Below are 20,523 nucleotides of genomic sequence, written 5' to 3'. Positions count from 1 at the left end.
CCTGGTACCATTTCTAGACCCATGGAATAAGAAAGCTTTTGCCACGGTTTCAAATAGCAAAATAGCATTTAAGAGAGTTCCTCAAGTTCACACAATGAGGTAGCAAAGCCCAGAGCAGACCCCTCGAGCCTTGAATCATTTGTGCTTAGGTACTTTAAGAAACTGTTGATCACAGAAATACTGCAGGTAAACTCCAGCATTTCACTTCTTTCAATCTTTCTGCCTCCTTGCCCTCATTCTGTAGCGTTGATTTAAACTGTGCAGAATATCTCTGGCTTGTTCCATAGCCTGGAATGTTTGACAGCAGCTTGAAGTAATAACTCATGTTTTTTTCCATTCCCTCACTGTCAGGGCTTTACAAAATTATTTGCTTATTTTAGCATTCATGGCTGTTGGGAATTCACGGATTCTGCTGTAATGAGAGACATTCGCTTGCAGTCCCTCACAGAAGAAACAGTGTACTTTTTACTTTTATTTGGCCTGGTGAATATTTTTAGTTGAAAGTCTGTTACCCTCATTTTCTTGTCACGGAGATGGAACTGTGCAGCATTTATTCATGGCTGAATACGTGAATTAGAAGTAGGCATTTCCTTGGGAGAGTTTCTTCTTCCATCCCACACTCAAAAAGGGACTTTAAAGAAGTTCTGCCTCAGGAATTCCCTCAAAAGCATGAACTCTACTGTAAATGTTTTACACTAATTCCAGGCTATGAGTTCTCAAATTTCTCGCCATGAAAATTAGGCTTTTCACATGGTATTTAAAGTCTTGTTTTAATGTGCCAGATAACTTGAGCTGCAGGGAAGCCTGTAAAACACAGCTATATTCTGGAGACTTCACCTGCCACGAGACTATTGTTTCTGCTCACAGAACTGCCATCTCCTCTTGCTCCTATTCTAGAGACGGCTCCAGACCCAGGTTTAGCTTGGTCTCATGCAGGCAGACAAAAGAGGATACAAAATCTGCTATTTTTTCCCACTTCAGACTTTTAGTTTCCCTTTTCCCACTCCAGACTTTTTTTACTTTATTTGTAGAATATCTACTCTGAGGTAATCTTTAGTGTCCCTATGCTTTCTTCCTCCAAGTCCTTCTTAAAATCTGCTTCTACCCATTTGTCTTTACAAAACTGCTAGTCAGAAAATGTAAGGAATTTTTTTTTTTCCTTTTAACATTTACTGACTGACAATTTTATCCTTCATCCGCCTTCTTAAGTTAATCACTTGCTCCTCTCACCCACCCTTCTTATGCTACTTGCTTTCTCCTTCTCTCAGTTGTTTTCTTAGAGCAGACTTTTATGACATGGACCTTTTGCTTACTGAACATTTTGAAAGCACTTAGCTCACTGTGGGCTCTGCCTTAATCCACAAAAAAACTCCACTGTCTCTTGCCATTGTCAGCAGACTTCATGTAGCAATGGCAGCCAGAGACAAAAAGTGTTGTAACTTGCATGAAACGGGAGAGAAAACACAAGTTGCCAAAGAGAAGGACTCAGAGGCGGCAGAGCACACTTGTTTTCTTGCCGAAGTCAGATTAACCTTAATAATGTGGGGTCCTCCCACTCTGCTACCTGCTCGTGGAATAAATGAGGACGCTGGGATTTCAGGAAGGTTTGTGATGCACAAAACCTCAGCTCCATCACCTTGCTATCATTTCACAGATTGTTTCATAGATTTTGAGGCAAAATTATTATGACTGTTTATTTTGGCTGCCCGCAGAGCACAGGCCCTACTAAATTGCTGTTCAATTTATACATCAAGCCTACGCATTCTGTTTGTTTAATATCTACAGTCTAAACCTATGTGGTTCTAACTTTCTGTTGTCTTGGTATTTCTGTTTCTGAGGGGTTAAAAAGAGATTTCTGGGTGGATATATCATCAGGCAGAAATGCCACACATATGGACCACCACATGTTTGCAGCCAGTCCTTTCCTTCATCTGATCCACATAATAGCCTGCTATTTTATGCTTCCGCTGTTACCTTTGTTTCTTGACCTCAAAAGATTCTACCCTTTCTGAATCTTTAGACTACTGTACCTATGCAGAGTGACAAAGCACGCTTTGACCCAAATTACAGATATCTTCAGGAGGTGAAAGAGTGGCTTATGGACTAGTTCATTTTAACCTGTTACCCCAGAGAAACAGACACCATGAACATAGTTCCATCTCAGAAGATTTCCAAACCCTGAGAAAATATCTCTAAGTATGATATTTCCAAAGTCTAAAAAAAAAAAATCTGAGATGTTACCTGCACACTGCAGTTAACTCTTTGTTGCAGTTACCTTTCCATTCAATAAATTTTTTTTGATGGATATAATCCTTATGAAATTCTAAGCCTCTCAGGAAGTTATGAGACTTTCCCAGAAGTGGACGCTTGGTCATAATGTCCTGAAACATTTCATACAACTTCCCTGACAAACAAGATGGAGGCTCGATGGTAGTGACATCATCCTCAGGGGAATGTTTTTCTGAAATAGAGAAGGAACTGTGAGAAAAAACATCAGCAATCTGTTCTGCCGGGCACCTTTACTGGCTAGCTGCCCTTGCTGTCTTCCTGTGGGTCCCTCCCCTCCCTGTTGCCTTCAGTCTGCTTGAAAACATATGCACATGACCAATCCCATTTAAACGAAGAGATATTTGGTTTTGTTTAAAGCAAGCACAGCTTTTGCCTTTTACTCTTTCAAATGACACACTGGCTTTGTACTTTTGCCTACACCCAGGAGTCGTTTAACAGGCCATGAGCAAATTTTAAATGAAAAACATTTGTAGCTAGCATAAAGTGTGCCTCTGGGTATAAAATAAAATAATAAAATAAAATAAAATAAAATAAAATAAAATAATAAAATAAAAAATCATCACATAGTGATCACTCTGATACAGGTGAAAATCATGCTGGAAGATCCACAGTGAGGCAACACAACATGCAGCAATTTAGGGAGAACATGTGAGAGATTATTCACAAACAGTAGCAAAAGTGTATTTTTTTTAATCCTCTCCTGAACAGGAAGCACTGTCTGGTCAAAAACATATTGATTTTGAAACTCTTACCTATATCTACCATATCTTTGGCCCACCGTTCCCAGAATTCATTTGAATTTGAGGACCAGTACAAGCCATCCAGCAAATTCCTAGTAAAGATGTTTGTCCAAAGGCCTGCAAGTCAAACCACATAGGAAAAATCCTGCACCGTCACATGTAAACACTGACAAGTATACATGCTACGTATTATTGGCTCGGGTGAACTGACCCTGTCATGACACAGGTTAAGCAGTAGGTCTCACAGAGTTCAAACATAATGGTGTAAGCACTTCAGTGCTCTTTCTCAAGAGATAACTACACACAGACTGTTCATTGTAAGAGTACAGAGTAACAAAATAAGAGGTATCAGTCACCCAAACTATGTTTTTGAGTGTTTACTCTGTGTAGTTGTGAAATAAAACAGGCTTTGGAAGCATGGTGAAGCCATATAAGCATAAGACCCTTCTTTAAACTGATTTATTCTTTAAATTGATCTAAGACACTTTTTTTTTTTTCCTTTCAGGCATGTTTTGTTTCTATGGAGTTCAACTGGTCCAAGATCAAAATAGAATTGGCTCCATATGCGAGTCTGCTTTTGGAAAAGAAAGAACTATCCTTTGTCATAAGCCCCATGCCAGGTACTCACATGAGGAACAAATTCAATCTGTAGCAGACTTCACAGTGAGACAAATAGGATTTTTGTCTCCACTGGACCCTTGGTTTTGGTATCAAAAGCTGAAATTCTGATAAGGATTTAAAATCTGCCTGGGGCAGATGGATTCTTCTGACTAGCTGCTTTGCCCCTTTTCTTTGTCTTCAGAGGCAGACCAGCCAGTCAAAGCAGTTGTTGGAGGTTAAAAGGGCTTCCTTCATCCTTATGGACAGGGAAGATTAGTGACACCATTCTCAGCCCACAAAGCTCAGATGGTTCTGGCCTTTGTGGGTTGTTCTAGATGAGTTATATTTTATTTTCAGCTCCTTCCAATTCTACCCCAGCAATGCATTGCCTAGAAATATAGTTGATGAAGAGTTGATGACTGAAGATGAAGTTGACGAAGACGGGCTTATTATTTCCTCAACTTGCCTTCTCCACCTTCTTGTTTGGTTCAGAAAATGGGAAGGGGAATAATGCTGCAACTCTCCAAAATCTGCCTAGGTTACAAGGGAGGCCAGGAGGAAAGAAGCTTTACAAGGAGCAGACATGTACAAAAGGGGTAAAAAGCCCATTGAATCAACACCTACAGACCTGCTGCCAAGGTGTTGTACACAGACCAGTGGCTAGCTAGGCATGCTTTCTACCATGTTGTGATTAACTATATGGCACAGCTAGGTCACCTTCCAGATAGCAGATCCGAGATTCTGGCAGCTTCTTCACTCGCCTTCCCATGAAGAACTCACTGTCAAAATATTCTGAACGAATGGAGGCTCCATATTTTGGTATGGTCACCTCGTAAGGAGAGAACTCCGCCCACTCTGCGAAAGAATTGACACATGGCATATTTACTGCAATAAAAATAAGAAAACAAAACCTTTCCCTGAGGATAAAGCTATCCACAAGCTCCGTGGATCTTGCTTGTCTCAGCAGCTCTGTACTATGAGTAGCTTTGTACTGCAAACTACACTGTCTAGTTCCATACAAACTGAGATATAATTTGCATAGAAAAGGAACGAGTTTTTTCACCTCAGAGAGAGTCTAGATTTATATTTCTATATAAAGATTCTGGGATCCCACTTGCCTCTCTAAATCAAAAGCATCCAATGTACAACATGCAAGTGTGATCCAACCTGCAAGGGATGACTGGCATGAAACCTCTACTGAATCAAACCTGTCAGTCTCCATGATATAGCAAAGCAGCCTGAAAACACATCAGCTCCAAACTAAAAAGGACCACAGTGTGGGAATGGCCATGGCGATGCAGTTTCCTGTCTCAAGCTGCCCTGTACACATATTGCAGTAGAACAGTAGCTATAAACCTCACCAAATGTAAGTACTAACTGGTTTTTTTTCTGGTTTCTGCTCATTTTAATACCTTTTGTTGAATGTAGCCTGTGTCTATTTAAAGGGTGTCATATCACACCCATCACAGCAATCATACTCCCCGCTCCATTTTCATACCCTCATCAGTGTCGTGTTTAGGGAAGTGACAATTACATTTCACAGCACCTCTACAAACTAAGGAACTATCGAAGCCATTTTATAGGTGTGGAACTGAGGCAGAAAAAGATCACATGATTTGTCCACACTCATTCACAATGTCTGTGGCAAAACTAGAACTTCAGCCCAGAACTTCAGAAATGCCTGAGGATGTTATCCAGCAGATCTGCTCTTTCTAGTCAACACCCAGCAGTTCACAAAAAACCCAAGCATTTTGTTGAAAAGATGAATACTGAGTCAGGGTAGGCAACATATATATTCCCCTTTTATTCTCCACACACACACACACTCCCTCCAAATTCTCTTTAGTCTTTACTCTTAAGAGCAGCCCTGAGGAGAAGAACATGGGGGTGTTGGTTGATGAAAAGTTCAACATGAGCCAGCAATGCATGCTTGCAGCCCAGAAAGCCAACCGAGTCCTGGGCTGCATCAAATATAGTGTGGCTAGCAGGCTGAAGGAGGTGATTCTGCCCCTCTACCCCACTTGGAGTACTGCGTCCAGCTCTGGGGTTCCCCGTACAAGAAAGATGTGGACCTGTTGGAGAGGGTCCAGAGGAGGGCCGCGAAGATGATCAGAGTTACAAGGGTTACAAGGTTACTGGTTACAAGGGCATGGAGTGATAGGACAAGGGGTAATGGCCTTAAACTACAGCAGGGTAGATTTAGATGAGATATTAGGAAGAAATTCTTCACTGTGGGGGTGGTTAGGCACTGGAACAGGTTGCCCAGAGAGGTTGTGGAGGCCCCCTCCCTGGAAGTGTTCAAGGCCAGGTTGGATGGGGCTTTGGGCAACATGGTCTAGTGGAGGGTGTCCCTGCCCATGGCAGGGGGGTTGGAACTAGATGGTCTTTAAGGTCCATTCCAACCCAAACCATTCTATGATTCTATGATTCTAAAATTCTATGATTCTAGCCAGAGTTAGAAGAAACTCCAGGAAAACTTACCTCTAAATTTGAAAGTACTGAACTTTTCCTCTTTCACATTGAGGACTGCATAGAAAGGCAATGGGTTTTGTCCATGCTCCAATGCCTTGCGCTGGTCTGTGAGTTTATATTTTCTTGGCTAATCAAAGAGATAAAAAAGTCACAGTAAACCTCTGGAAGAGCATAAGGCAAAACCACTGCCACAATCTACCTGAGTAGGGATAGACGACAGATGTTTTACAACCCAGAGAAATCTGTGAGTCACATTTTCATAACAGACCTCTTCTTTCATGTTCCTGCACTTTCCTTCCTGGTTGCCTTTCTCATACCTAGTAACTTCTTCATTAACATGTAAGTGCCTTGATTACCTGCATCCCACAGATCTTAGCTAAGGCTGAGACTAATGTTCACATGAGGACGGATTACTCTAGCTCTTAAGTGTTCAACGAGAAACAGACTTTGAAAGACCTGATTTTTCAAGCAATATTGCTCAGTTCTTTCTGAAAGTTTGCCTGCTGAAGTTGCTATCTGTTGGGCACCCTAGTACAGAGGCATCTTCAAACCATTTAGCTACCCTGGAAAATCCTGGCTACAGGATCCTCTGTCGTTGTTTACAAATCACACTGGGATGCCTCAGTCACTTTGGATTTGTTCCACACATTATGTCATGCCCTCAAAGAGTAAAGGTCTAAAGAAAATGAGTAGATGTTTCCCAAATGTGTGGCAGGACCATATACATACCCGTTCGTGTAAGAACATTTCCTGAACAAGTGACCACAGAGTTGTAAAGGATGAGACATGTCCTGCTTTTGCCCTTTCAGCGAGTTCCTTGTGATAATACTTCAGATGATCTATAGACATAAGGTTGAGCTTGCATTTTGTCACTTGTTCTTTTACTGCCTTAAGTGGCCCCTCCAGAGTCTTCTGTGACCAGTCGGCGTGCTCGTACAGGTCTGCTAGGGTCCTAAAGAACATAAATGTAAGAAAATCATCCATTTATTGGGATGATTTTGGAAAATTACTATATTTACCCAGCCACTTGCACCAAAGAAGAGAATCAACAAGCCTAAACTGAAGCTATGATCAAGAGCCAACAGTAATAGCTTTACCAGGGAATTACATTCACTTATTAACAAAGTAAGACTTTGAAAGAGAGGCATCTCTCTCACTGTGTGGAAATGTACTGTCACAATAATTCCAAATACAAATCTCATTTTCTATACGCACCATGTCGAGCCAGAAGCCCCGGTGAGATAGGTAACACAGTCCAACAGATTTAGCTTCTGAAGAGCTAAGAGGTGGCCAAACATAGCTGACATTGCTCTGAGGCCTCCTCCTGTTGCCATAACAGCTATCACTGGGACCTGTTCAAAACATAAGTATTATCTTCAAAAAGTTACTCACTTGCCTACTTGGAAAAGTCAAATTACATTTCTTATAATTTTCTCAGGAAACGTCATTGGAGGACAATGAAATTAAATCAACATTCAGCCCGTTTTTACCAGTACCTTCTTTAAATTAACCTCCAGATATTCAGTGGGTTCCCTTAACCCCAAAGCTTGGATGAGTTTGAATATGCAGTGATTTTAACCTTCCTTCCTCCCCTTGTTCTTTCTAATTGGAATTGCAATGATTAATAAAAGATAATGATATGATTTTATTATAAGTAACAAAAATTGTGATAAATGTAATTAAGAATGGATTCAAGGAAGTCCTGTGCAGAGTTCAGAAAAAGTATATTAAGCAAACAAAATTATTCTTTGGACAGCATCCATTCAACAAATATAATTCCAGCAAGAAAATAAATGTTCACTTAAAAATTCATGCTGGATCTTGGCAACAAAACATACTTCAGCTAGAGCTTGTTATAAAATGATCTTTCTCCACCCTAAAGGATTTTGACTTTTTTTGTGAAAAGTGTTCTGAAAATGAAAAAACATTACACTGGGACATTACAATGATTTCATAAATGTGTGAGGTGAATTTCAAATACTCCTGTTTTCCTACTTGTTTTTGGTTGTCTGTCTAGTCTGGTCTAACACAATGTACCAATGCCTCATACCTTCCTGACCCGCTGCATCACACTGTTGGAAACAATAGCTTTGAAGAGTGGTATATTATGTCCTCAGGAATTTGACCCATTGAAAAGAATGGAGGCATGAATAGCTGAGCTGAAATTTTAGATGAGTATGGGGTATGTCACACTGAGAACTTCTGTTCTGCTGCCATTCAAATCAATGGGTTTGTCATCAACACACAAAAACTACTAGAAATTTTGTGGGGAGTTCTGCCAATCCTAATTCAATAGACCCACACCCCATGCTTGGATTCCAACTCACAGACCTCGTGTCCATGTAGATCTCTTTCCAGATGAAGAACCCTTTTCAGGGCACTGGCAACCACTCTCTTCCTTTTTTGCAAGAATTCTTGCTCTTCTCGGCAGAGATCATACCCTAAGCGCACATCTAGTTTATCTGTGCTGAAACAAACAAATCCAGAGGCACAGGATTGGTGTTTAAAATGTATATGGATCTATTTTCAGCAACTGTGGTCTACTAATTATCATAAAACAATCATGATTCTCTGTTCACATTTAGAGACAGAAGTGCAGCTTCCGGTTTCAAAGAAATCAGCTGCTTTGCTTCTACGTGTCTTTTTAATTTCTGTTGCAGCATAAGATTTACAGCCAGCTAAGGACAGCAAATATGAAAAAAGAAAGGCTGCTTTGTGACTTTCAGTAGCTTTGTAAGCTGAATCCTTTCTATTTCTGCTTCATATAATTTCTGAGCAAAGGCTGACTTGAACCTAACAAGTTCTTTGATGGGGATTTGTACCACAGATTTATACAAAAACAGTACGATGAAAAAGATACTAAAATAATTTTGGTTTATTTGTTGTCTGTCTCATTATTTTACAGTGTAACATTTCATCTTCCCTAGCTTGTGCTTCTTTCTATTGATATCACCAGAGCCACAGATCTATTTTCTTAAGAATATCTGCATGGTTTGAGTAATGTATGGACTCTGGATGTTTTGCTTATTTCAAATTCCCTTTTCCCTCTGTCTTCTTCCCACTTCTGTGTCCCTTTTGAAGCAGCCTCCAATCTCAGACTTTGGTTCTTTGACACAAAGAACACTCAGTCACTGAGTTCCTCACTGTTTGAAACTCTCAGAATTGTTTTTTTTGTTTGTTTGTTTTGTTTGGGTTTTTTGCATCTTGGCATGACTCCTTTGCCCCAAGGATATTTAACTTTGATCTATTGTGGTGACTCTTCAATGGTGACTTACTTAACTGTTGTTATATTTTGCCCCTAGTCTTGTGCATTCCTTGTATCTAAATAAAGGATACTCTGTTCTAGAATTCATAGTTCAAACAGCAATAAAACCTTTAGAGAAAAAAACCAGTCCTCTTACCAATCATTTAGCTGGAGGTACAAGTGCAGTGGCACATTCTGTAAACAAAGAAATGAGAGCAGGAATATGAATGACTGTGAAAACCAGAAGTTTTGAAATCCAGATTTTCAGTGCCTCCTGGAATGCCCCACCACTACCACCCTGCATATAGCATTTTGGAAAACTGCAGCAGGAAAGAGAGGGAAAGCAACTAAACACCAAACATATTCTACAGAGAAGGAAAAGATGCAGGAGGAGTCAAAATGGCTAGATGAGTGGGCTGTGAAACAGGATTTCTTCCTCACTGAATATGCCTCCATGAACCATCCTAACCCAGCAGCAGTATCATATTGCCACCCTCCTATTCCTGAGGATGAATAACAGCAGCCAGATACAGACAGTGATAGAAGAGGAAATACAAGTCACCACATCCTTCCAAAAAGCTACTGGAGGTAAAAGAGAGTGCAAACAGAGGGGTGGGGAATCGCTGGTGGTGAAACAGATACTCATTCTGCCTTCTCTTTACAGGAAAGGCTGCTGAGAAGTTCTTCTCCTCCTATTTTTGTCTCTCATTTGCTGCAAGGTCTGGGAAAGGATGTCTGGCTATCGTTAGCAGATTCATCTGGCCACACAGCAACTGCTTACCACTGCTTTTAAAGCAGCTTAAGAGTTGTATCTCTCCACCAGTTACCATCGTGATGGTACACATAGAAGAATGTGACAGAATTGTTCTCTGAGGGTAAGATTCAGCTCATCTAACTTTAGCCATCTAAAATTTATGTATATAGATTGAAGTAACCACTCGGACTTGATAAAGAGCAGTGGGGCATCCCAAAGCCTTGCAAGTGGTATTGATTATTGTCCTTTAACTGTGTAAGGACAGCAAAGGTTGGTCTGAAATGCATCTAAAACTGGCCAAGATGAACTCCCAATTATTGATTTTATTGATAGAAAATTGATATTTCTCTGAGAAATCTAACCTTTTTCACAGAAAACTTGTATTTGCACAAAATTCTCACTGAGACTTACTAATTGATTTTTTTATTTTTTTAAATGTTATGGTGTTAAATACTGAGCGTTACTCTACTCTTCTCTCCAAAAGATCATAGAAATGGTGAAGCACTTACATGTCTTACAGGAAGGGTTACTTTCACTTTATGTCCAACAGGGAGAAATTTCAGTGGTACTGTTAAGGTGTCACTTAAATTGTTATTGTCATCTTCCTTATCAGAAACTTTCTACAGAGAACAAAAAGCATGGTTTGGTTTTTTTTATTCACAGAATAGAAACTATCAAGTTCTTTACTGTTTTGGCACCACTGGCAATAAGCAAACAGTATGAAGAGTGGTATTGTATAGTGCCCATTACCTGCAGCCTGACTTTTAGAACTGGCTCCCAAGCCTTCACGCAATGGAAGTAGAACGTATCTGTGTCCTCTGCAGTTTTCTGTGTTCTCTCATGAGATGCAGGCACCGTAAGCACGAGATTTTTACCCTCTAGTGAAAACAGATTTGTTTAGAGAATAATAATGGTGTTTGGGTAAAATAGCTAACAAAGCTGGCAAACTTTCTGCTGGAGTCATTCTCTGTGGTAACTCCTCCTACAGGAGACTGGTACTCTTGCCTTTACTCCATAGTTTGGAGTGCTCCCAGAGTCAGCACTCTCTCATACTTCCACCAGCAAAGTTTACTGTGTCCAAACTTGATAGCTTCAAGGAAAAGACACAGAGATCAGTATTACAACTGGAGGCAGTTCAGGGACTTTCACTCACTACGTTTTATTGTCTTTAGAACATCCTAGTCGTCTCTGTATCCTAAAGTGCCCCCATCTGGGTCTGAATGACTATGATAGAGTTGATTTGGTCATGTCCTCTCTTCACAGAGAAATCGGCATACCTTTCAAATATTTCCTGCTTTCATTAATGTCCACTTGCACTTCCAAGCAGCAAACCTCACGGGACTGTAAAAGACAAGAGTGAAAAAGTATGAAGATAGCAAACGCCACGTCTTCAATAAATAATGAAACATCATGCAGACAACCACTAGCTATAATATAGAGCCAACTAAACTGGTCTCAGTGCTGGAAGCAATCCAGCTGCACAAGAGCAAATTCAGAGCTCATTGCCCCAGGACAGTAGCCCAGTTACACTGCTTCAGAACTAGCTTGTCCATACAGAGGTACATTGCCATAGGTTGTTATACCCGTTCAAGTTATCCCAAAATCAGGAATCTCTGTAAAACACACTGTTGCCCAAACACAGCTACACATATATCTGATAATTATTTAGGAAGGGTGGGGGAAAACACGTGATGATGAGTTTCTGTGTATTGTGGCAATGATTAGTCTGCAAGGCATCTTCTTGCTGGTCCTGATGTAAAGAGATCATGGATTTATTCCACCCTACCCTCTACCTGAGTCATTCCAGTTCACCTTTAATAACTCATGCCAGGACAGTTTTCCAAGCCATTTCAGGAACAACACATGCCAATCATTACAGCTCTTATGCCTCACAGAAAATGAGGGGGAAAGAACAGAATATGTGTTATTCTGCCTCAGGGGTATTAAAGGCTAGCATCTGGAAATCATGCACAGGCTTGGAGTGGTTGGCATGAAGTACTTTGTACTCCTTAGCTGCTGGGCCAGCCCAAGGAGACAGGTAATGTACCACATGCTGACTAATACCAAAAGAGGACTCTATGTTTCAATGACTAAAATAACTCTTTATTAAAAACCTCATTTCCCCAAAAGCTGTTACATTAGATAACCTTCCAGTCATGAGGACATTGAATACTTACTATTGCCTTCTACAGACTCATCCCTTCTATAACCTCTATTTTTCCTGCCGCACAAGTAGTTTTTACTTTGAACATCAACAAATATGGGGCAACACTAACAAACTACAGCTGGGCAAAATATTGACAACTGTAACACTGGAGGACTTCAAAAAACACAGCTTCTATTTTTGTATGGAGAGGGCAACAGTTAGGCCACAATGAATGGGAATCATCCCACATCTTTCACTTTATAATGCAGACCATGCTCTGATCTGTCATGGTAGCTTCTTTTCTCTATATAAAATGTCAGATGTTTGGGGGGGAAGAGGAGAGAATCGAAATGAAGGAAAAATTACTCCAAGCTAAATTCGTATATGAACCTTACCACTAGGACATCATTGGTAATCAGGTGCTCTGGAGGGCCAGGACTGAAAAGATAGAATCAAAAAAACAAACAAAAACTGTGTGAGTATCTGGTATTTTTTAAAAATAGTAGTTTTATGACCTTTCCTGCTTAAAATTTAATATAGTTATGTTAGTATCATAATTTGTTTCTTAAAGGCACAATACATGATCACCTGCTAAGCATATGAACCAAAATGTAGTAGACAAACAAGAAGAAAGTCAGGAGAGCCCATAAAAATACCAATGCTTAAAACTATATGCTAAGATACAGCAGAACAAAGACACGTTGGTCTATGTGGAATCATGTCCTGCTATTAACAAATGACCATATGACTTGGGGAAAGAAAAGACTACTATTAATGTATTCTGCAAATACTTATTAGGAAAGACATTTCTGACTGTTCCATATTATAATTTACAACTGATCACCAATGAACAGCAAATAAGAATTAGCTCCCATCGTGCTATATGTATGGCTGGAAAACACAGAGGTAAGTAATAGAAAGTCTTTGTCCCAGACATTTTACCTTGTAAGACCTAGGTCTGTCACTGCATGGATGTAGTTATTTAGTACCATGAGTAACCAACAGAGTCTACTAACAGCATCTCTCATTAAGGCCAATACTTCAATGGCACTATGTTATGCACATTCATAAGTGCTTTCATATATCTGGAAGGACCATTAAAGTTATGCAGTATGTAATCTTTGCCTTTCTGCAAAGTCCAGGTTATTGTACCAAGCACCACTTCCAGCCTTAAAACTTCCGTTTCATCTGTAGAATGTATTTAAATGTAAATAACTAGGTTTGAGTTCCAAGGATGGAGAATCCCCCACATGCCTTGTAACTTGAATGGTGAAAAATGTTCCTCTTATTTCTAGTGTGAATCTAGGCAGTCCAGTTTCCAAGCACTGCATGTCATTCTGTCCTTTTTATATATCTGGCTGTGACTGCATGTTGAATAAGAAGCCCTATTTACAGTTCCTTCTTCTAATAGTGCAATTAGTCAGTTTTGACTAGACTGTATTCCTTTTTTTTTTTTTTTTTGGCAATGCTAAGCTCAAATATGCCGGAAAATATAGTTTAGGGTTTTGGTTTTTTTTTTCAACCAAACTTGTGATAGCGTTTAAAAGAGAGATAAAGTTTATCTTATGGGATTTGTTTTCCTCCAGACAATGTTGATTACCACTTTGAGTGGGATGGTCTTAATTTTAGTATTTGTTGATCGTATGTTTTTTTGGTTTAACTAAGCTATCACCTAATGGGTGACTTTTCTAATAATGTCTACGCAACTCTATGTATACATCGTGATAATAATACAAGTTTTCTGATCTTTTAGAAACACCACAGTGATCTAGGCATTGTTCAATTAATACTAACAACTTGAAGAGCACCTCTGTTAAGTTTTACATGCATCTTGTGTGCAAGTTATCACATCGTGCCAATGTTAATACTTTTCCACAATCGGGACATACCTGTCAAAAAGAAGGTAAGATTTGTGTAAAATACACTAAAAGGCAGAATTAGGTGGGGAAGGTAAGGTAAAAAAATTTTGAAACAGTAATATCTCAGCTTACTGCTGGGAGGAAGAGCTGGAAGAAGTTCCTCTCTGAGATATTATTACTCCCTGGCAGGTCTATACCTTTCAGGGTTGAAATTTTACTCACATTCTTTCCATCCAGAATTCCACTTCCAAACTTTCCCATTTCTTAGTGCACCTCTCTTTCTAAAAAGAAAAGGGTAAAATAAATATGTATTATTGGTGGCTGCAAGAATTTGGCAGTATAGGCACATGTGAAAAGCACTTTACTTCCACAGCTGACATCTCTTCTGCTAATGTTACCAAAAAAGCTAGGTATTGCCTCTTTCCAAGGCTGAGATTGCAATGGAAACCACAGGCTTGGGAAAGGCACGTAATACTAATATTGTCCCATTGTGGGATGTGTAGAATTATACGTATTCCCAGAGATACAATCAGAGAGGGAAAGCTTGACTGAAACAGAACTGTAATGGCTTCCTGCAAAGATGGTGTGCAGGGTGGAAAGGCATTGAAGCCCAGGAACAAATGTGACTAACACCAGTGTCATTTCCGTGTACAAACCATTTAAATCACATTCACACTGAATCCAGCAGGGATGAAGTAGGCAAGAGTACTCTGGACGGAGGTGGTTATTGAATCACTATATTTCCCAGAGACTCACCCACTGGCTGAGAAGTGCATGGAACCAGCCTGCAGAGTCACTAGGAAGATCCATGTTAACAGCTTTCAGCATTTGGGAAGTAGCTGTTCTTTTGGGTATGGACTGTCTCCTTCCTGCAATGAGCATGTAGCAATACCTCGGCCACAGCTCAGACAAGCCCAGGAGCTGTCACAGACCTACCCCAGCTTTGTTCGCTGGACAATTCTCATGGGCTTCTTAACAGAATACCAAAGATGTTAGTAGAAGAGGCATCCCTTTACTATGGGTTAGAGAAATCTGAATCACTGAGAAGGAAACCCAGCGTGAACACCAACAGGAGAAGCCTGAAAGAGTCATTTAATTCAAGTGTCATGAAGACGTAAGTGGACTGTCTTCATGTTTTTAATAAGTTGCTATTTAAGAGGAAATATCCTCTAAGCGTGGCAAAAGTGGAATAAAGTCAAAAGTTAAGGAAGTTATTTATTTGGATTATAAAAGATAAAAATTACTATTTACAGATGCTCCCTATTAACATATTTTGCCCCCACAGAGATTGTGGGCATGAGAGAGAAGCGGCTTCAGTTTCTGAATCTGTGAAAAGAGACTAATGAAATCACAAAAATCCAGCATAATGATATCTATGTTGATGAGATATTGATAATGATATATAAGGATATCTGTTTATGCAGACCACCTGACATGGAAGCCAATGTGGACAACGAGGTCTTGCTGATCTCTCCCTGTATTTTCAGTCCTTACCTCTGATTTCAAAGCAAATGTCTCACGGAGTACCTCCCCAGGTCTGATTCTAGCAACATTAAAAAGAACTGTGAACTGCATGTCATCTTTGGTGAGTGGATCTTCATCACACACTGCCAATTCTAAAATGTTCTGGTAGTAGAAGAGAATAAATAAGAACTCTTATTGAGCTGCTATTACACAGAAACAAAAAAATGTTTATAGACTTTTGCAGCTGCTTGACTAGCACAGTGGTAAGAATAAAGAAACGTGTGCTTTCCTTTAGGAGTTTGCTAATGTGGAACACCATCATTAAACCCAACCTTGGGAAACTTATTATGAAACAGAAGACAAATACCTGTAACAGAGTGCTCCTGCTGTCCTGAGACAGAGAAGATGTCAGTGCTCTGCACCACACTGATAACCCGCCTAAAGAACACACTTACTCAGTTTCTTCATCCCCAAAGTTCTCTTAACTACACAGCTTAGGATAGGATTAAATTCACTGTCTATACCACAGCAACTCCTCTATCCTTCCCTTACAACCAGTGGAGGGAAAGCGCTTTCTAAATTAACAATCCAAAATAGCCCAGATGAAGCATACTACAGCAGTACTTATTTCTCTCAGATGACAACAAAGGGAATCTGGACTAGCTCAGATGTAGGCATTTATATCACCGATGTCTATAACTAGCTGAGTAGAATACTACTCCATATCTCTGCTGTTTTGTGCTAACCTGTCAGTTGCAAATTTTCTTAAGTTATTTAGCACAGTTAATCGACAGGGTGTCAACTGAGGATTCCCAGCTATGCAAAATGATGAAATTTCTATTTTTTTACTACCTCAATTTCTCTCTGGATCCTAAAGTAGAAAGTCTCATTCCAGACAGGGTTGTCAGAATTCTTGATGGTTTTGGTCTGAAGCTTTCCATTTGAAGCAGATGGCAGCCACAAGCGCACATAGCAGTCTGATGCAGTCACTGCAGCAGAAAAAAATCAAAAACTTGATGCCAATATTATAGATGAAAAGTAGGGCAAGGCCATGATTCTGGGGACCAATAAATAATAGCACTTTTTAAAAAATAAGTAAAGAGCCTAATAGTTGTAAGCAACCAAGGAAAATCATCTCGGTATACTATCTAATTCCTGGGTAACTACAAATTGCAAATGTACACATGCACACACAAAGTACACTAAGAACCGTGTTTCCCATGTGAAGAGAAAGGTATAAAAGATCCCACCGACCATTCATCGGGTATATTCCCTACAATTTCAGCCAACTATGTTAAAAAAGTTTAACTGAAACTAGAGCTAGTTCCCAAAAGGGCTGTTAGGATGATTACAGGAAAGGAGAACGCATACTACAGAGGAGATCAGAGGAGACTGGCTTGCTCAGTCTAGCAACACAAACATGCGGAAGGGACGTGATGGCTCTCTAGAAGGGTTAGGTACTAGAGAAGATCTGTTGCAGCTAAAAGCCAGTGTGGGCCCAAGAACACGAGGGCATGAAGAAGTCGGAAATCTTCATCTCACTTCCAGCCTACATCTACTCCTTAGGGTTAGTGCAGTCAGTGCCTTGAGCAGCCGTCCTTTGGGAAGAGCCGGGGTGGGAAAGCGCATTTACTTTGTGAAGCTTGACAACGGTGTGAAAGGAAATCTCCAAGGTGATGTCTTTCAGAGCTGGAGTCTGGACTTGACTGAAGATGTCTACTGCAGCCCGAGATGCCTAAATACTTCAGACTGGTATCAAGCAGTGAATAACATTGCCCCGCAAGGTTTTGGCAGGAAAGTGGAACTGTCCCTTCAATAGAGTAGATAGAAGAGATCATTGAAACTCAGAAATACAGGCCTCGTCACACTACCACCTTTCTAGTGTCCACCTCTGGGTGTTGCTACGTGGCATTTGCCACAGGAGTACAGGAAGCCCTTCGACAGGCAGTTACTCAACCAACAGAGGATTCACTCCCTCTGGTCTCCCTTGCATCCTTGGCCAAGGTTGTGCTCAGTCCTGCATGGTGTGATGAGAGTGGTCTCAGCTGTAATTCAAGTAACTCACTGCAAAGTGACACTTTTTTGGCTGAACATGTCGTTTTTCACTAGAGGAATACACAGGCCAGAGGTTTCTAGAGTGCGAGAAAAGGCAGCTCAAGGTCTCTGTCCTGACTGAGGAACCCAAGGGAGACATCTCTAAAAATGGCAGCTGAATGGCTGGTCCATAGTACACCTTGAGAAGGAGCCATAGGACGCTGTGAAGGTGAGATAATGAGTTAAAGAAACTTTAATACGGAAGTACACAGAAATGTCCGTTTTGCCTGTATGTTCAGCATGTGCTCAGGGCTGGATCTGCAGAGGCCCTCTTTAACCAGAAACTATCAATACAATGTAACATGACTGGTCACTGAGGACAGTAAATATGCCAAATGATACTGTATTTTAGAAGGCTTGAAATTCTCTAATTTACCTTTGATGATTGTGTATAATTGATACATTTTAATAAAAGGTCCCTAAATACGTGGCCCGTGCGGCAAAATTCCAGTCCATTATATGATTTATACCAATTATGAACATCAAAACCAAACAACTCCCAGCAGATTTACAGGTTGCAGTGTCCTCACAAGGTCTACCTTCCTTTGTTGGCCTAGGAAATACATCTGGGAGTCTCAGTTTTTATCAGTTCCCTGAAATGCAACAAGATATGTCCTCGAATCTAATGATACCTCAGGCATTTGATTTAATTATAGCCCTGGTATTAGTACTTCTATTGCTGTGCTTTATGCACGTTGCTTGTATACCTTTAGAACTTAGGAACATTGCTCACTGTGTAAACTCTGGAGGTGACTAAAACCACAATCAAACCACAACTCACACAGGTCTCTTGACTTGATGTTCTTAGCTTGTATGATTCTTACAGAAAGCATGTGGATGGGGCAAAACTTCATCTGCAGAGAAAACAAATGCAATTAGTTTTATCAGCTCAGAATACAAAACCACTCTGTATTTTGAACAGCACAAGCGGACAGCCTGTCCTTCTGTTTGTTTGAAGTGAGGAGACCACCCTCCAGTGGAAGTACACCAGGCTAAGATGAAACACCACACTGAAATACTGTATCTATTTGTCTAAATGAGAGCATCCTATTACACTGTAACAAATAATTTGACAATTTTATTTTGAAAGTTAGTACCATGATTAATTTTCCTGACACTGAAATTATTAACTCGGGAGATACAAAGAGCTGGGGAAGGAGGAACTTCTCTATAGGAGTCACTCACTACAGTTAATCTGAAATTCTTTTAAATGGGGTGGGAACTATTGGACATGTTTATTAGAGATGAGAATAGCCTTCATTCAGTCAGTCTTCTTTAGAGGTAAATTACATTACATCAAATGGCTTCCATTTGAACTGTGAATTAGCAGCTTCAAATACAGACTTAATATTAAATTTTATGATGTCACTTTTAAAGTTACATCCTTTTTAAATTCAGATTAATATTCGAGTCACCCTGAGCTGAGAAACCCTGTTGTTAAACCTACAAAATCACAGATTACTGTGTCTCTTGGCCTTTTAATAATACACTTTTTGTATAAAAATGCAAGACACATTTGTTCTTGTGTGACAAGAACCATTTCTATTATTACACGACACTTGATCTTAGCCAAAAGGCCAAGAGATGGCCTTGTTTTCCTCCAATTTCAAACTGACATATTTAAAACCTTCTGAGTTTAATGCATTAGGGACATTACAGGTTCCAGTTGGGCCACTTCCATATTATTCCAGATGCCCACTGAAAGAATTTTACTTTAATTTTCCTGTGCAAATAGTTATTTAACATAGAAGTACCAACTGGAACACTCAGTCAGCATTCCCAGTGGGTTTCATTAACATGAAATATTGGATTATGCAGCCAATTACAGAGCTGACTGTTTTTAATTAATATGTTAATTCTGTGTTATTTTGTAATCAACTTCCCCCTTGCTCAACAGAAGCCCAAACCATTGTCAGAGTCTGCCTTCACTGGAGAAATGGATGTTGGTATACAATTTGCTTTGAACCTTTTGTGATGAAAATTTCCTAATTGCTTATAAAAACGGTGCGTCTGCAGTTCATCATCAGAGCACTCTTATTTGTGATAGGTGTCATGTTTTCATCCTCTCCCACTAGAGCCAGAGAGCCTCACTCCTCCTCCCTTCCCCTTTCAACAGCAATCACTCCCCTTAAACATGTCAACATCTGCCTGCCGATGGAAACATCGTCAAAGATGACTGTTCATTACTTCTGACTTGGTGCAGCTTAGTCCTTGTGTTGTTGCAGGGTAAAAGGTAAACAGGTTCAGATGGGTAAATGTGGCCATAATTAACCCTGTGTGTGGGCTGTGCAAATCCCCAGGGAAAGCCAGAAGTCATCCAGCTCCCAAGACTGCAGTTACTCCAGCCTGTGATAACCATTCAGAATTGGGTTAATTCTTTCATCAGAAAAAGGCAGAGATGATTTCCTTCTACAATGGTCCAGAGCAGACTATTAGGGTCTGATTTGGGTGGTCTAAAATAACATCCTTGCCCAAAAGTGGTGGCACTCCAGAACACTCTTCTAGAAAAAATAATTATGGTTAGAGATACCATTTGCTATTTTCGTAACATGAAAAGCAACGTGTAATTTCATGATTACTGCAAATTGATAAGCACAGACACCATATCCAGGTCTTGCTCTTTTTAGTTCACTTCCTTGGGAGAACGATTATTTCCTGCATGGGCACACAGAGAGTAACAAAACCCCTCTGTAAATATCCAGAGTCAAAGGCAGCTTTCCCAGAAGCACATAATTCTATTTTTGGTGGAAAATTAGTAGTGCCACATTGAGGACAATGACAGGGCGCAGGATTCAGCTACCTGTGTATATTTGCATCCTAAACAATAAAAGTCAAGACCAATAAATAACAGCATGTCCAGA

At 40.1% G+C, this 20,523-nt stretch overlaps 1 protein-coding gene across 3 annotated transcripts in view; it reads right to left on the bottom strand.

Moving 5' to 3' along the window:
• LOC129206922 (cytosolic phospholipase A2 beta-like) overlaps positions 1-20,523 on the bottom strand; it is a 48,975-nt gene that overhangs the window by 8,894 nt on the left and 19,558 nt on the right. For 2 of the 3 annotated variants that reach the window (XM_054827078.1, XM_054827079.1), the window contains 16 exons: positions 18,444-18,516; positions 16,421-16,557; positions 15,599-15,730; positions 14,327-14,385; positions 12,641-12,683; positions 11,377-11,440; positions 10,850-10,977; positions 10,609-10,719; positions 9,503-9,540; positions 8,433-8,568; positions 7,317-7,453; positions 6,831-7,053; positions 6,111-6,228; positions 4,347-4,484; positions 3,042-3,146; positions 2,276-2,461 (listed from right to left, as the gene is read on the bottom strand). In XM_054827078.1, coding sequence (XP_054683053.1) covers positions 2,276-2,461; positions 3,042-3,146; positions 4,347-4,484; positions 6,111-6,228; positions 6,831-7,053; positions 7,317-7,453; positions 8,433-8,568; positions 9,503-9,540; positions 10,609-10,719; positions 10,850-10,977; positions 11,377-11,440; positions 12,641-12,683; positions 14,327-14,385; positions 15,599-15,730; positions 16,421-16,557; positions 18,444-18,516 — 1,828 coding nt within the window. Of the gene's footprint in view, positions 1-2,275; positions 2,462-3,041; positions 3,147-4,346; positions 4,485-6,110; positions 6,229-6,830; positions 7,054-7,316; positions 7,454-8,432; positions 8,569-9,502; positions 9,541-10,608; positions 10,720-10,849; positions 10,978-11,376; positions 11,441-12,640; positions 12,684-14,326; positions 14,386-15,598; positions 15,731-16,420; positions 16,558-17,201; positions 17,379-18,443; positions 18,517-20,523 lie in introns of all 3 variants that reach the window. The other variant, XM_054827077.1, reaches the window with a different exon arrangement.

The sequence above is a fragment of the Grus americana genome, chromosome 5 (assembly GCF_028858705.1).
Source record: "Grus americana isolate bGruAme1 chromosome 5, bGruAme1.mat, whole genome shotgun sequence".
In the NCBI taxonomy this organism is placed as follows: Eukaryota; Metazoa; Chordata; class Aves; order Gruiformes; family Gruidae; genus Grus; species Grus americana.
Note: the sequence above shows the minus strand (reverse complement) of the source record. Positions and strands in the feature narration are given on the sequence as shown.